The sequence below is a fragment of the Alexandromys fortis genome, unplaced genomic scaffold (genome assembly GCF_014885135.2).
Source record: "Alexandromys fortis isolate MF-2015 unplaced genomic scaffold, M_Fortis_MF-2015_v1.1 scaffold_12, whole genome shotgun sequence".
Classification (NCBI taxonomy): Eukaryota; Metazoa; Chordata; class Mammalia; order Rodentia; family Cricetidae; genus Alexandromys; species Alexandromys fortis.
In genome coordinates, this window is record NW_026067937.1 from 18,764,452 (window position 1) to 18,780,389 (window position 15,938).

The 15,938-nt window shown below is 47.9% G+C and overlaps 1 protein-coding gene across 1 annotated transcript in view; it reads left to right on the forward strand.

Moving 5' to 3' along the window:
- The first annotated feature begins 13,263 nt into the window (after window positions 1-13,263).
- The window catches only part of Pcnx2 (pecanex 2), a 103,054-nt gene continuing 100,379 nt past the window's right edge, over window positions 13,264-15,938 (forward strand). Inside the window, exon 1 of the mRNA XM_050146905.1 lies at window positions 13,264-14,614. Coding sequence (XP_050002862.1) covers window positions 13,264-14,614 — 1,351 coding nt within the window. The remainder of the gene's footprint in view (window positions 14,615-15,938) is intronic.

Genomic DNA, 15,938 nt, shown 5'->3' on the forward strand with positions numbered 1-15,938 from the left:
TTGAGCAAATTGTTTGATCTATAAAAACAGTAAATCTGTCTTTCAAAACTTGCAGCCTTACTGCCCAAGATTTAAAATTAAATATATTCAAACGTTAGCACATGCTGGGGTCGTTTAACAGGTGACGTGTGAGTCCCACCCTCATTTACCCAACAGTGAAAGTCTCCTTATTATTAACCTGAGGACTGGGAACTCGCTTTCCCACTGGGCTGATTTCAAGTTGGCCTCTGAAAGAGTTGGCTCGCTCCTGTTTGCTTACGGTTCTCTTCATCACCTTTCTTCATCGTCTCATTTTAGAATTAAAAGATGTGTGTAGGGTCTACCTCAAAGGAGCCCAGGATATCTAAGCATAAATACAACTTCATTTTTTATATATATTGTAAGTATGAAAAATATGAGAAAAAAACATGTTTTTAAGAGGCTATCCGTAAAAAAGTTAATTCCCCCCCACACACACACCTTCCCTGGCCATCTGCTTTCTTGCTTCAGAGTTTAATTTTATCTCTCCAAGAACAGATGAAACTGCACATGAGAGACAAATTTTTACAAATATATAACATTTATAGAATACTTTACATATATACACATACATACGCATACGTATTGTTTTTTGAAACCGGGTCTCTGGGTCTCTCCATCTATGTAGTTCTGAGTGTTCTAGAGCTCACTGTGTAGATCAGGCTAGCCTTGGATTTATAGAGATTCGCTTGCCTCTGCCTTCTGTAATTAAACATGCCCAACCACACCTGGCATATACTTTTTAAAAAACATAGAGAATACTTTAGCATTTTCCTTCTAAGAGTATTTAATTTCATTTTCTTTCTCCATGTGTGTGCATGCACATGTGTGTACAGTGCCCTCAGAGGCTAGAAGAAGGCGTCAGATCCCCTGGAGTTGGAGTTACAGAGGGTTGTGAGCCACCATGTGGGTACTGCAAGCTGAACTCAGAGCCTCTGAAAGAACAGGAAGTGCTCTCAACTGCTGAGCCATGTCTCCAACCCCACACTTCCATTTTCAGCTAGGGTGTCTTCAAGACGCTTCTGGAGAATCCATTGCCCTTGAGTTAATTACATGTTTGCAGTTTTTGTTTCTATGTGCCTTTTGTCTTCTGTCTTTTTTTTACATATTTGCAGTTTTTGTTTCTATGTGCCTTTTGTCTTACGTCCTTTTTCCATTTGCTTTACCCAGCCCCCATCCCAGTGTATTCATGGCTCCCCCATCTCTGCTGAATTTAGCTATTGATTTACCTATTTTATGGCCCCAACCCCTCTAGGACACACACTAGCCTGTGTGTTTACTCTTTGTATCAGAGGGGTTGCCTTCTCTCCGGTGTGTTAATTCACACTCATTAAAGCCTCCCCACTGCTTTCCTTAGGTTTGTTGTCTTGATTACTTCTTGATGTCAAAGTCTGCTTTATTCTCGCTGCTCCGTGTACTCATGGAACAGGACTGAGTTGCCGTTACAAAGGATCCCACACACTTTGGTAACCCAACACGATAGTCATGTGCTCATTTATATTGTCGTCCTTTCTGGTGTGAGAGGAGGGACACAGGCCATGGAGTCAGCTTAAGCACTGAGAGGCCATCAAGGGTCCAGTATTTTGCTTTGAAACTAATTCTTTCTTCTCTGTATAATTTGCTAAAAGGAACAGCTAACAGGCACAGATATTAACACACACATGCATGCACGCACGCACACACACACACACACACACACACACACACCGTTTCTTTTCTCAGAGGACAGATTCGGTGGCTGTTGGTAAATGCCTAGTAACTGAAGATGACAGTATTTTTTAAATAAAAACATATTTATTTTTATTTTATGTATAAAGGTGTCCTGGCTGTACTGATGTGCCCATGCCCAGTGCCCTTGCAGGTCAGAAGAGGGCGTTGTATACCCTGGAGCAGAACCTACAGAGTCTGAACTCTGAGGCTCTGCGGAGAAGCCTGCATTTCACATCTCAGGACTTCCATTGGGCAGTTGTCCGTTTAAATGGCTGTCAGGGCAAAGGGAGCAACATCCGCACGACATCTATGTTGGTTTGCACCTGCCTGCTTAGCAGCCTCCCTTACGGGGCCGTTTGGTTTTTATCTCATTTTGAGTTGGAGGTCATGGCACATTATTTTAGTATTTAAAGTTTTTTTCTTATTTCATTAAAACTTATTCGATTGAGACTCAGAATCTTCCTTCCATTATTTCTCTCCTGAGCTTCAACCCCTCATTGTATAGAAAATTAAGAAAATGCAAGACCTAAAATAAACAATAATATTCACCACAAGACACACAGAATACTCACTAATCTATGTGATACATGAACAAACTTAAGTGGAAATCAGAGCCGTAGTTTTACAAACAAGCTTTCTGCTATACCGAATTTGCCCTGGTTATTAATCCTCGCCTGTTTGGCAATACCTATAGGCTTTACTCTATTCTAGCAGCGATCTAGCGCCACCTAGCGCCACACATAAAACTCCGCTTTTCTCCTCTTCCCTCTCTCCCCTTCCCCTCCCTTTCGTCTTTCCTCCTAGAAGAAATGGTAGGTAGATTACTAACTATCCCAGATAATGTTCAGGAAATATATAAAAAGACGGAGAACTAGATGCAGTTTCTCACGCTTATAATCTCAGTACTCTGGAGGACTGCAATAACATTTCAGGCCAGTCTGAGCCATATAATAGCTTCCAAGCCTCTTCAATCTACAGAGAGAGAGAGTAAAATTTAAAAAAAAAAATGCAAAATAAAAACACCACTGACTAGTTGAAACTCCAAAGATTATTTCAGAAAGACGGTTGTCGTCTCTGTGAGCCCAGTTGGGGGTGAAGGAGAAAAGTCAGAGTGGAAACACTATCAGTGGGAGCCAATCAGATGGAGCATAAAACTTCAGACCTCTGATCTATCGCCAGGCAAGGTCACAGGGACCAAAGCCCCGCATGTGGAACTCAGAGGAGATTGCTTGGAGTTCTGCAAGTCTGGGCCTTGAGGTTAGACAAACCTTTTGATGCGGGTGGCAAAACAAAAACGTAAGCCAAGGGGTTTCCTGTCTGTGTCTCTCACACGGGAACATTCTTGGTCCTCACAACCAGCAAATTCACTCCTGGGAGTCTCAGGGAGAAAGCCAGGTGGAGCCCCAGCCACCAGGAAGGGAGAGGGCGGGATCGAGCTCCTTTTGAAGTGGGCGCAGGGCGGAGCCGCGGGAGCATCCTTGAACAGCCGTCGCGAAGCATGATGGGAAAATCCTCCTTCCCTTGGACATGGCGCGCACCTGCCCGGCAACATTGGCCGGCTCCAGCACCGCGCTGTACCGGTCCGCGCTGCCCAGCGTCTGCCGGGGATTGGGTGGAGGCGGCGGGGGAGGGGGCACGACTGGAGCACACCCGAGTACAGCACCGCACTGAGCTCCCAAGGTGCTGAGCCCCAGGGCACGCACCGTCCCTGTCCGACTCTGCGGGCATGGCGTCCCAGGTGTTGCAGCTGCTCAGGCAGGGCGTGTGGGCCGCACTCACAGGGGGCTGGTACCACGACCCCGAGCATAGCAAATTCACCAACAGCTGCCACCTCTACCTGTGGCTGTTCCTGCTGCTGCTGCCTCTGACTCTGCACCTGGTGAGTTCCCAGCTTCGGAATGGATGGGGGCGGCAGGGGAGGGGGAGGAGGAGGAGAAACAGGAAGGGATTAAGGAGGAGGAAGAAAAGGAGGGAAGGAAGATTAGTAAGAGGAAGAGAGGAGGAAAGGAAAGAGAAGGAAGGAGATGAATGAGGTAGAGAGAACAAAACAGAAGAAGGAGAAAGGTTATGAAGGAAAAAGAAGGGGACAGGGAGCCAGAGACTAGACCTGGGCTGGGAATGGGACAGTGACTTTTGAGAAGTAGGGACTGAAAAATGTGGGGGATTTGGGACAGCAATCCTGCAGGACACCAGGGAGTCACAGGGAAGAAGTACCTAGGACTTGGGGGACCGTAGGCTCATTAAGAATTGATGCGGTCTGCCTGGATGAGTCAGGCCCTGCTGCTGGGAACTGTTGAGACTGGCTTGTGGGTACCCAACCCTAGGCCTCATGGCCGGGGATGATATCTGCTATAACATGTTGTGCAGAGTCACAATGAACAGGCAATATGAGTTTTCCCAGACGACCTGATTTCAGTTGTTTGTTGTTGGTTTTTCTCCTCTCTTTGCTTCCTGTTTTGCTTTAAGACGGCGGATTCTACCATCAATTACTTTGCATTTCCCACACCATGGTGTATAGAAGTCTGGGGAGTCTGGGGGGGGCAGGAGTGGGTAAATGTTGTATATCGTATGCCAGAGCAGTGTGATACCTCCTCCTCCGGGTTGGACACCATGAGGGTCTAGCGAACGCTTGCTGAGAGATTACATAGATGACCTTCATAGGTCAGACAGACACATAGGTAGTTGAAGCCATGGTGAAACTTCCTTAACAAACTGCCTGCCTCTAAGTTGAGCTAGGAGTCAGGTCAGATGTGCCTGTGAAGGACTTCATCTCTCAACAGCCTGCGATCGTGTCCTCCACAAAATCTTCAATGGGTTTGCATGGCTGACAGGTTCCGAGTCTGACATTTGAGATGCCTGGTGGCTTGGCATCCCTGGGCTCTGGCTCCTTTCCTGGCAGTTTCTCCAGAGCTGTGGTTCGGACGACAGACTGCCTCAGTTGAACTCTGGTTCCAGTTTTTCCCAGTTCTGGAAGCTTGGAAGAAGTTAACTCACTCTGACTTGTCATTTTCTCAACTTAAAAAAAAAAGGAGGAAGAATACAATCACGGCTTTATCTTTACATTTTATTTATCTGTGGGCAGTGGTGATGTGTGTGGTGTGTGTATGTGTGCTGTGGTGTGGTGTGTGTGTTCATATGCTGTGTTGTGTGGTGCATGTGTGTGTGTGGTTTGGGGGTTGAGGTGCATGTGGTGTGTGTGTGTGGTATGTGTGGTATGGTGTGCTCTGGGTATGATACATGTGTGTGTGATGTGTGTGTCTGTGTGTGGTGTGGGGGTTGAGGTATGTGTTGTGTGTCTTGTGTATGGTGCATATGTGTATTTGGGGGTGGTGATGGTGGGGTGTGACTGTGTGTGTGTATGTGTGGTATGGTATGTTCTGAGTGTGATACATGTGTGTGTGATGTGTGTGTGTGGTGTGGGAGTTGAGGTGTGTGTTGTGTATTGTGCATGTGTGTATTTGGGGGTGGTGATGGTGGGGTGTGAGAGTGTGTACTTGCAGGCATGTAGAGGGGTCAGAGGACAACTTGTGGGGATTCCACTATGTGGGCTTGGTGGATGAAAATGAGGTTATAAGGCTTGGTAGCAGTGGGTACACTGAGCTATCTTATGGGCCACTAGAATCAGTTTGTGGGTGCAGTGGAGTTCAGTGAGACAGTATATGAGAAATCTTGTCTGGATTGGTCTGGCTTTGACCTGGACTTACCAGCTTATTAGACTGAGGTGGTAGGAAGATGTGTCTGAACAGCTGGTCTTTTGGATGTAATCTCAAAGCAGAGGAGACCCAATGAGTTCAGGGGCGCATTCATGGAGGCGGGAAAGGCTTGGTGACAGGCGGTTGGTCCCATTATCCTCAGTCAGGAAGCAGAGGTGGATGAATGATGGTGCTCAGCTCATTTCTTTTTTATTCAATTTGAGACCCCAGCCCCTGGCGTGGTGCCATCCATATTCAGGATGAGTTCTCCTACCTGAATTAGCTCAGTCTAGAAACCCCTTTACAGACATGCCCAGGGACTTGCCTTTGTGTGATTCTAGATTCCGGGACATTGTCAATCCAGATTCACCATCACAAGTTTCAGGTGTTAACTCCACTGCTGACTTTATGTAGTTACACATTAAAAATGTGTTATACTGTTTCAGAATAAGTGATGGCCCACTAGACACTGCCTGCATAACAAGAGCACCGTGTCTCCTGAGAGGAATGAGTCACCCACCTCATCCTCACGAGAAGAGACCGATCGATAGGATGCTAGTGTCGAACGTGTGCTTTCTGTGTTGTGTGTCTTGTGTATGGTGCATATGTGTATTTTCTCCATCATGTCCTCTGCAGGAGGGTGTCTGGCTTTTTCTGAATCTAAGATTTACTCAAGGATCTTGCAAGGCTTCTAGGTCCTTGATTCACCTTTACTCTGGAGGGTCCTCAACCTCTTTTTGCTTTCTGGAGCATTTAAAGCTGTTCTGTACAGTGTTTCTAAATTTGTATCTCTCTGTTTTCTGGGGGTTACATTGTGACTAGGAGTTTGGAGAAGGCAATACTGAAAAGGCTGTGTCTTCCTGCAGCATATCGGGGGCGTGGCTTGTTATCCCACCTCCACTCCCATTAGTGCTGCTGTTGACTGTGGGTGGCCACTGATCAGTGTGGAGTCCGCTAAGTTTCTGCACTTTGAAGTACGTATCCCCTTTCTGCACTTAGCAACAGGTGAATTGAAATATACATATTTCATTGCCATCAGTTTTAAACTCGGTGGCTGCTGTACTCTTGCTTAAAATACTTAGCACAATAGTAGTCACAATGTGCAGACTTTGCACCTTGGTTCTTCCAGGCTTTCTCAGCTGGTAGGCTTCTGCTAAAGAGAGCGTTCTCTTACCTTTGCTGGCTAGAGCCGTGTTCTGTTTGTTATTGTTGACTACATAGAAATATTTTGTTTGTTTGCTTGTTTTTTTGAGACAGAGTTTCTGTGTGTAACTCTGGGGCCTTCCTGGCACTCACTCTGTAGACCAGGCTGGCCTTGAACTCTGCCTGCCTCTGCCTCTTAAGTGCTGGGATTAAAGGTATATGCCACCACTTCCCAGCTCATAGAAACATTTGTGTGTCTGTGTGATATATACATATGGCCCATGACTGTGTATAAGCCAACTTTTGACATAGGGTGTCTACTTCAATTGCTCCCCATCTTAGATTTTGAGACAAAGTCTCTCTGAACCTGGAGTTCCCCAATTCCACTAGGCTGGATGGCTAGTAAGTTCCAGAAGTCCTTCTGCCTCCATCTCTCCAGATCTGGGATTGCAAGCATACACTGTTACCTGTGCTTTTTTTACAATGAATTCTAGGGGTTTCCACCCAGGTCCTCATGCATGGGTGGCAGGCACCTTCTTCCTTTCCCATCAGCATTGCTTCTGATGCTCAACGGTAACCAGTCATCTTCCCAGGGCTCTTCTACTCTACCTGGATAGGGACTCTTAGTATGCAAGGAGATACAATTTGGTCACTGGGAATCCTGGGTCCCCCAGGGCTGGACTGGAAGACCCAGAAGCTCACATCTCAAGCTCTGAGATCTTCAGAAGCCTATTACTCTAGGCGTTAGCAGCCGGACACTTGTTCTGGGATTTAACCACAAGTGGTCCCAGCATCCCAGCAGCTCAGGTCATCTTCAGCTTCTCAAAGCAGTGAGCAGGAGCAGGTGGCACCCATTAGTATAGCAGCTCCCAAGTGCACCTCCAGCATTAGGATATCCAGCTAATACAAGGCGCATGCTCGAGCTCTTGGACCCTCTGCTCTTGGACAGCAGCTGGCATTAACGTTCTCAGGCCCATGGTGTCTGAGATGCTCATTCCTTCAGGCAGGCAGTCTCTCACCTCTGTTCGTCACAATCTTTTTTCTTCAGTGCCAGCTCTCTTCTTCTACTTCCACCACCCAGCATCATATTCGTTTCCAGTTTCCCCTCATCCCTTCCCATGAAAAAATAAATTATAGACCATCAGACCAAACAACAATGGCTTTATCGTATTTATGGCTATTGATTTGTCTTAAGTGTAGAAAAGAAATATAGACTTTTTGGTCTGTGAAGGCCATTAAGAATCTTCTGGTCCTTTTATTCTCTGACATAAAAATTTATCTTGCATGGCGTGTCTATGCCCCGAATCTTTACCGTCTTAAAAGAAAAGGTAGACGTAATACTGGATCTGCAGTTAAGGTACTTGAAGAGCAAATGTGAGGACCAGAGTTTAGATGCCCAGAATCCACATAGAACATTGCGTTGGTTTGGCAGCCCACCTGTAATTCCAGCCTCAGAGAGCAGACAGGGAATCCCAGAGTGAGCTGGTTAAGTGAGATTAGCCATGCCTGTGAGCTCTGGGTTTGATTGCGAGACCCTGCCTCAGTGGATAAGGTGGAGGATGATTCCCGATCTCACCTCAGGTCTCCATGTGCACATTCGCCCGTGTGCCTAAGTTCCCACACACATGCCAACATGCGTTCCAGACACACATACAGTTGCACACACACACACACACACACACACACACATGCACATAAGGAAAATCGGGGAAAAGAATAAAAAATAGAAAAAGGCTGAAACATATCCATTGCTCTTCTTTGTCTTGTTAACATGTTTCTAAAATAAGAGACTACATCTCAGTTCTTAATAACCAGGAAAGAAGACAAATGTCTGTCCAGAGGAGATACCCCCAGGAGCCCCTGGAAAGGCCTCTCGTTAGGAAATGTTTGCTGGGTTTGCACATAAACTGTCACTAAGAGGCTCTCTTGTTGGAATGCATGCTTCCTAGCCATGGCACTGTTTGGGAAGGTTCTGGAGCCTTTGGGAGATGAAGCCTCACTGGAGGAAGTGGTTCCCAGAGGGTGGGCCTTGGGGTCAAATAGCCCAGTCCCACTTTCCGTCCACTCTCTGCTTCCTGTTTCATCAAGATTTGGAGAGGTCTGGAGTCCCACCAGCGTACGTCTGCCTATATGGGAACTGCCTACTGCCTTGCTTCCCCCTCCAGCCTGGGCCGTATACCTTAAAACTGTGCTCCTCAACCTTCCTAATGCCGTGGCCTCTTAATACAGCTCGTCATGTTGTGGTGACCCCCAACCTTAAAATTATTTCTGTTGCTACTTCATAACTGTAATTTTGTTACTGCTATGAGTCATAATGTAAACATATGATATGCAGATAGTCTTAGACAATAGTTGCAAAAGGGTTCTTTGACCCCACCCCCACAAAGGGGTCATGGCCCACAGGCTGAGAATTGATGCTTCAAAGTGTGAGCCAAAATGACCCCCTCCCTGAAGTCACCTCTTGTCAGGCACTTGGGAGCAGCAGTGAGAAAAGTCACTAACACAGCGAATTGTCTGGCTTGCTCCACATTTTCCTTCTTATGTTTGGACACAGCTGATCTACCCACCAGCCAAGCAAAACACTTGCTCTGTGGCTCCTTGTTACATTTAAAACTGTGTCTGAATTGTCAATAGTGTCTATGGTTTGGAGATTAATAAGTAATAGTACATTCAGGTATAGTTTTAAGCATGGAAATTAGAGATGCTAGCATCTCAGTGCTTGCTGGGTACCCAGAGTCCTCCTGTTTCTGACTTCTTAGCACTGCCTGGCTTTTTCATGAGAGGTGTGGGGATTGAACTTAGGTCCTCATGTTTGTGTGGCAAGCATTTTACTGGCTGAGCCATCTCTCCAGCCTCAATAGTTTGGTTTTTTCTTCTTCCTCTTCTTTCTTTCTTACTTCTGGGAATTGAACTTAGGGCCCCATATCTACTAGGCAAATGCTCTACCACTGATCTGTGTTCCCAGCCCTACTTTAATTCGCATAATAAGAGCACATTGATGCGCGGATTAGTGCATACATTATGTAAAGGCTGAATCCTGCTACTTATAGCAACATGCTTAGTAATCCAAATCCAGTGATAAAGCATAATATATATAAAAACCAAAGAGCTTAGTAGAAACATTGGCCATCAAAGTCACTGGTTAGAATCTGGGAAGCAAAAAGGAACAAAGGTAAATAGATAATACAACTCTTTTGCTTTGGAGATTCTAACCGGAGAAAATCCCCAAGCGCTGGAAATCTTGCCTGACTTTTGCTCAGTAAATAGTTGAACTGCGTGAGGTTTAAAACAAGGTAGAAGCCTGCAGGCATGAGCATCCTTTCCCTCTCCTCTCTGCAGGCTTTCCCTCCAAACGTCCTCACTGCGCTGTTCTACTGCGGCTCTGTGACCATCCTCTTTGCAATCATCAAGCTCGTCAGCTACCGCCTGCACCTCATGTTCGATAAGGGAGAAGTGATCCAGCGCCAGTCCCCGCGAAAGAGGAACAAGCGAAGACCAGAGGGAGAGGCCAGCAGCCAGCGCATGGCCAGCCACAAAAACCCAAGGTAACCTTGTCCAGACGAGCACCCACTCCCAACGGGAAGGATTCGGTTCTGGTTAAAATGTTGCTCTGTTGGGTGGGGCTGTATCTAAGTCTGTGGGGCACTTGCCTAGCATCCCCAGCGACCTGGGCTCAATTCTCTGCACTACAGAAATCTTGTATGCTGATGTGTGCACTTGGAAGGTGGCGGCAGGAGGGTTGGGAGTGCAACGTCATCTATGGGTGCATAGTGAGCAAAAGCTGCCTCTTGCTTATGAGTTATGTATGAGGGCAAACATCCCAGACTGACATGGGTCTCTGTACTTTGCTTATATTTAAAGCTAAACCTTAGTAAAATTATTTTTTGCAATCTGGATATTTTATCTGGCTACCAATATAGCTTTACACTAAGTTCTAAAATTCACTTGGCTTAGGCTTAACAATGCTAACTATTCTACTTAAGTATTTAATCTTGTTACTTAAGTTTACAGAGTATAACAAAGAATCTTGAAGGATAGTGTGCCTTGCTATAGAGATCACACATGGCACAGTGAGGTTCAGAGGTCAATGCTTGAAGGACACCCAAGGTCACCATGCCTGTGTCATTTTCTTATAGTTTGAAGGTGTGCCTCTCAGGCTGGGGAGGATACATGAGGACCTGGGCTTCATCCCCAGAATTCATGTAAAAATCCAGGCATGGTGATGTAGTCTTATAATCCCATTGTTGGGATCCGTACAGCTTGCTGGCCACTGACCTGGCCAAATAAGCAAGTTCCAGACCAATGACAGGCATTGTTTCAACAAACAAGGTAGCTGGCAAACAAGCTATATTTCAGGTTGAGCTCTCTCTGGCTTCCACAGGTACACATGTGTACAAACACACACACCTGCACACGCGCAGAGGTGGGGGGGAGGGGGGAGAGGGAGGGAAGAGAGAAATTCTCCTAATTTTAGGGAGAAAATTTATGTGCTATTAAAAATAGGATTTGTGTATAAGAAAAAGACCTGCGGGAAACAGTTTGGGATGGCAGGGAGGCACACTGGAGAGCCTGGCTCTCTGGTAACATCTGCTCTTTCTCACCCTGGGTCAGCAATAACAGGCAGATTCACAGCGCCAAGAAGGAGGAGCCTCGAGGGAGCCTGCCCACACCACCCCTCCGCTGCAGCTCCCGAGGGCAGAGCGTCCACTCCCAGCGTTCCTCGCCATTGGTTGGTGTTCACGCCCCGAATGGAGCACCCAGAGGGGGCAGTTGCAGTGGTCCCTTTGGTTTGCTGTGCTTCTCATGTTGTGGAAATGGCCCATGTACTTAGGACCATCAGACTTCACCTCCTGTGTGTTCCCAGGGTACCAATGGCCTCTCATGCTGTCATCCCTGTCAGAGAACCATGGTGCAAATCTCTTCCTTTCTTCTGCATCAGCCGTGAAGTCATCAGATTGTAGCAAGCTCTGTCTCTTTCCCCACGGCCTTCTGCATTAGATCTTGCTTCTTGGAAAAACAATATATCACTGTTCCTGTAGGGTAGCTTCACGTTTCTCCATCCATGCCAGCTACGCTGTATTCCTTATGGTGCTAGCTTCCTTGTTAGCATCCTCCAGCTTTCTGTCACAGTGCAGCCATCTTGGGAGGTTGTCTGTACTTAGACATGTCTTAGAGTCCATTTTATAAACACTTAAGAAGCAAAGATACTGAGGTGTCCCTTGCCTGTGTACCAGTTAGATGCTGAGGTGTCCCTTGCCTATGTACCAGTTAGACAGACTGGGCAGCTGCTGAAGGGACAAGGGTGGAGGACGGCTATGTGGACCGCACGGAATGCGCAGTGGGCTAACTTCTATATTGATGTTTATTTCCTGTCTCTGCAGGAATTGCCAGCCCAGGAGACAGTAGAAGACCTCAAAGGTAGAGTATTGTCTCTGTTGGATATTTAATCACAGCTATATCCTCGGGAAAGTCAATTTTTTAATCATGTGTAAATGTGTGTATTTCTGTGTCCACACAAACTCACGCAATGAGTGTGGATATGTACAGAGGCCAGAAGATGGCGCCGGACCCCCTTGAGCTGGGATTACCAGCTGTGGGCTGCCTGATATGGGTACTGGGAATGGAACTGGGCTCCCCTATAAAAGCTTTAAGCACCGTTAATTGAGCTGCCTTTCCAGCTCTGAGGTGAAGGTGTAAAGGGTCAGAGCTGTGAGTCTTTCTTGGAGGCCCTGCTCCCATGGGACATGTGACCATGCTGAAGGCTTTTTGATTGTCACAGTGGGGACCGAGTGCTGCTGACGTCACGCAGGCGAAGGCCAGGATGGTACTTAGAGCATCATGTGCCACCCAAAGTGAACCCCACAGAGCAAAGGAGGAGCTTGTCCGACCTGCTGACTGGAGCACTGTTGTTTCTCTTGGGTTCACATTTCAGATAGGGTTCACAAATCAGAGTTTACATGATGATTCATAACAGCAGCAAAATAGCAGTTATGAAGAAGCAATGAAATAATTTTATGGCCAGGGGTCACCACAACATGAGAAACGGTATTAAAGAATTGCGGCATGAGAAAGGCTGGGAACCGCTGCTCTAGAGGGATCATGTAACTTGCTCAAGAGGAGAAGGTGACAGAGGGCAGAACCAAGCCCTTTCCAGCCACAAGGCCTGAGCGAGCACGTGATTTAGACCACACTTTTCTGCCCCTTGAGGCCCCAGCACGGGGGGAAAAATAAAAGAAAGAGGAAGTCAGGTTGTCATACAGACCTCTGGGGAGCCCAGGAGAATGGGCATTGTTATAGAGGAAGCACCAGGGCTAGGCTGGCTCATAGGCAGGGTGCTTGCCTTGTAAGCATGAGGACCCAAGCCACATCCCTAGAGCTCACATAAAAACACTGGGTGTACTGGTACATCCTTGCAACCCCAGCACTCAGGAGACAGAGACAGGGACTCCCCGAAGCTCATCGGCCAGCCAGCCTCACCCAATGGGTAAGTTTCAGACTGGCAAGAGATCCTGGACTCAAAGAACAAGGTGTCTGAAAGAATGGCAGCTGAGATTGACCTTGGGCCCATGTACAGGCACATGTGCTCACACTCAGGTACACACACACACACACACACACACACACACACACACACACAAAAGTGTCGGAGTATTTGCCGCTGGTTTTGGTTTTAATGTCTCACTCTGAAGCATTAAGCATCATGGCAGACGTGTCTCATGCCACGCCTGTCATTCATTTTATTTCAGGCGTTGTTCTGTCAGAGGATCAACCGGAGGCAGTGGTGTCATCTACCTCACCTGGCATCAAGTCGGAAAGCCTACCTGCATCTCAGGGGCGTACCCCAGAACCCACTCCCAGACCAACAGGACCAGTGAAACCAGTTACCACAGAGATCCTCACAGGAAGAAAAGGGAAAGAGCCGGGGGGCACTGGCCAGCGCCCGGCCCGACACAGGTCTGAGAGTGGCCTGGTGAACGCTGGAGCCTTGAAGAAGTTGCCACATCTGTCCCTGTCCCAGTATGACTTACTGGAAACTGACATCTCCTTCCAGCCGTGGGGCAGTGAGCACTCTGCTCTGATTCCACAGTGCCCCAGTTGTCCCCAGGATCCCACCAGGGCACAGTCACAGAGCAGATCGCCTCAGGACAGCCTGAGCAGCAGCTGCGGTCAGCACAACACCGTCCTGGCCAAACCCACAGAGGAGGAGGAGCTGACCCAAACATCGGGTCAGGTGGAACCGCCCTTGAACCAGGAAGTGGTTGACTCTGATGGCGAGGTTGCGGTGACCCTCATTGATACCTCCCAGCCTGGAGAACCATTGAGTCTGCACGAGCCCATTAAGATAGTCATCACAATGAGTAGCACCCCAAACTCCACAAGTGACCTGGAGAGTTCCCTGCACCTGAAGGTAACCAGCTCTGATAGAACCAGTGTCAGGCTGGATGCAGAGCCTTCTGGTCCAGGAGTGGCCGGTCCTGCAGATTCTGAGCAGGTCAGAATTCCTTTGATCACCCTTGAATTAACTGAGGATGGAGGAGGAAGAGGCATCTCTTGTCCTGAAAGAAATGAGGGAGAAAGGACCCCAGAGAGAACGCAGGTGATGTCATCTGATCATTGTCTTGATTGTGGATCTGGGGACATGGAGTGTAGCACCAAAAATGGGAGTCCCACTCCACGGCATGCCTGGGAACCAAGCCCCACCCCTGCACCACTCACACCCAGGGTGGACCCTGAGTCTGAGGAGAGCAGGGAGGGCCAGGCTAACCTGGACCCAGCCTCTTGTAAGAGTGGCCACGAGAAAAGGCACACCCGTGTGCTCAGCGTGGACAGTGCGACCGATGTCTTCTTGAGCCGGAGTCCCAAGGAGGTGGCCAGCGACAGCGAGAAACCCATCCCAACATCCAAATCAGACCTGGAAGCCAAGGAAGGGCAGATTCCAAATGAATCCAACTTCCTAGAGTTTGTCTCCCTACTGGAATCCATCAACACCTCCAAAGTGGTGGCCTCCGACTCGGCAGCAGAGCAGAGAGGAGCAGATCAGGGTCCTGCAGGTAAGACTGCAACCACTTCTCTCTGATGACATCACAGCCTCTTCCCTTGCCTGGGCTACCCAAATCTAGGGCATCAGCTCTCAGGGGCTGCTCTGTTGCTTGGTGTGTGTGTGTGGTCGTCATTATGTAGCCAGACTGGCTCATTACGTAGACCAGGCTAGCTAGCCTATGAGCACCCAGGGAGCTATCTGTCCCCACCTCCCATCTTGCAGCACTGGGATTATATACCACGGCACCCAGCTTTTATTGTAGGTTCTGGAAATCTGAACTCAGCTCCTCGTCCTTGTGAGGCAAGGGTTTATGGACTCAGCAATCTCCCCAACCATGTTATTTCTGCTTCCCATTCTTATTACATGTACTGGTCCTGAGCTGTGGAACTGCTCTGTTTCAGATTTGGGGTGCTTTCGGTTTTTAGTATATTTGGTTGCACACAATGAGATATTTTTCAGGTAAGACCCACGACACTCATGTGAATGTCCACACTCCTTTATCTTCTGGCTCTACCCCATACGCAGCCACGGGCGGGTGTACGCGCCTATATTCTAACTGTGCCTTGTCGCATGAGGTCAGGTCTAAGTTTCCTCTTGCAATGCCACGTTGCTGCTCAGAAAGTTCCGGATCTTGGGGAATTTCCAGATTCAGATTTTCGGTGGGGGGGGGGGGCACCTGCATCTGCTCGCTCCACAGAAACATGAAGGCTTTACAAGGGGTTGCCAACATCTCTAGAAGTCAAGGATATTTATTTCCAGGGAAAGAAGAAATCGTTTTCCTACAGTTCCAGCTGCTGGGAAACAAACGTCTCTTCCAGCAGAGGTGACACGCTTGCTGGGAAAGCTCACGTTTCTGTTAAGGGCCCTGCGTTGGGTACCAGGGGTGACTCAGCTGATTAGGTGTTTGCATGTGAGCAAGAAGACCTGAGTTAGATCCCCTAAGACCCATGGGGAAAAGAAACCCAGATAGGGCAGTAGGTGTCTGTAATCCCAGCACTGGGGAGATGGAGGTAGGAGAATCTTTGGGGACCCACTGGCCAACCAGTCCAGCTGAACTGGCAAGCTCTAGATTCAACGATAGATTCTGTCTCAAAAACAAAGGTAAGAGCAGTCCAGGAAGATACCTGATGTTTACCCCTGGCTCTGTGTGCACCTGCACACACACACACACACACACACACACACACACACACCCTTACTTTTCCTACAAAATTATGTTCCAGAATGTGGAACCTCCTAGCACCTCCAAGTTGCACACATCATAACGAGTCCTTCTGATGTTCTTGACTCATGCCGGGTGCAGTCTTGAGCCCTTTATTTCCTTGGCGAGAGCG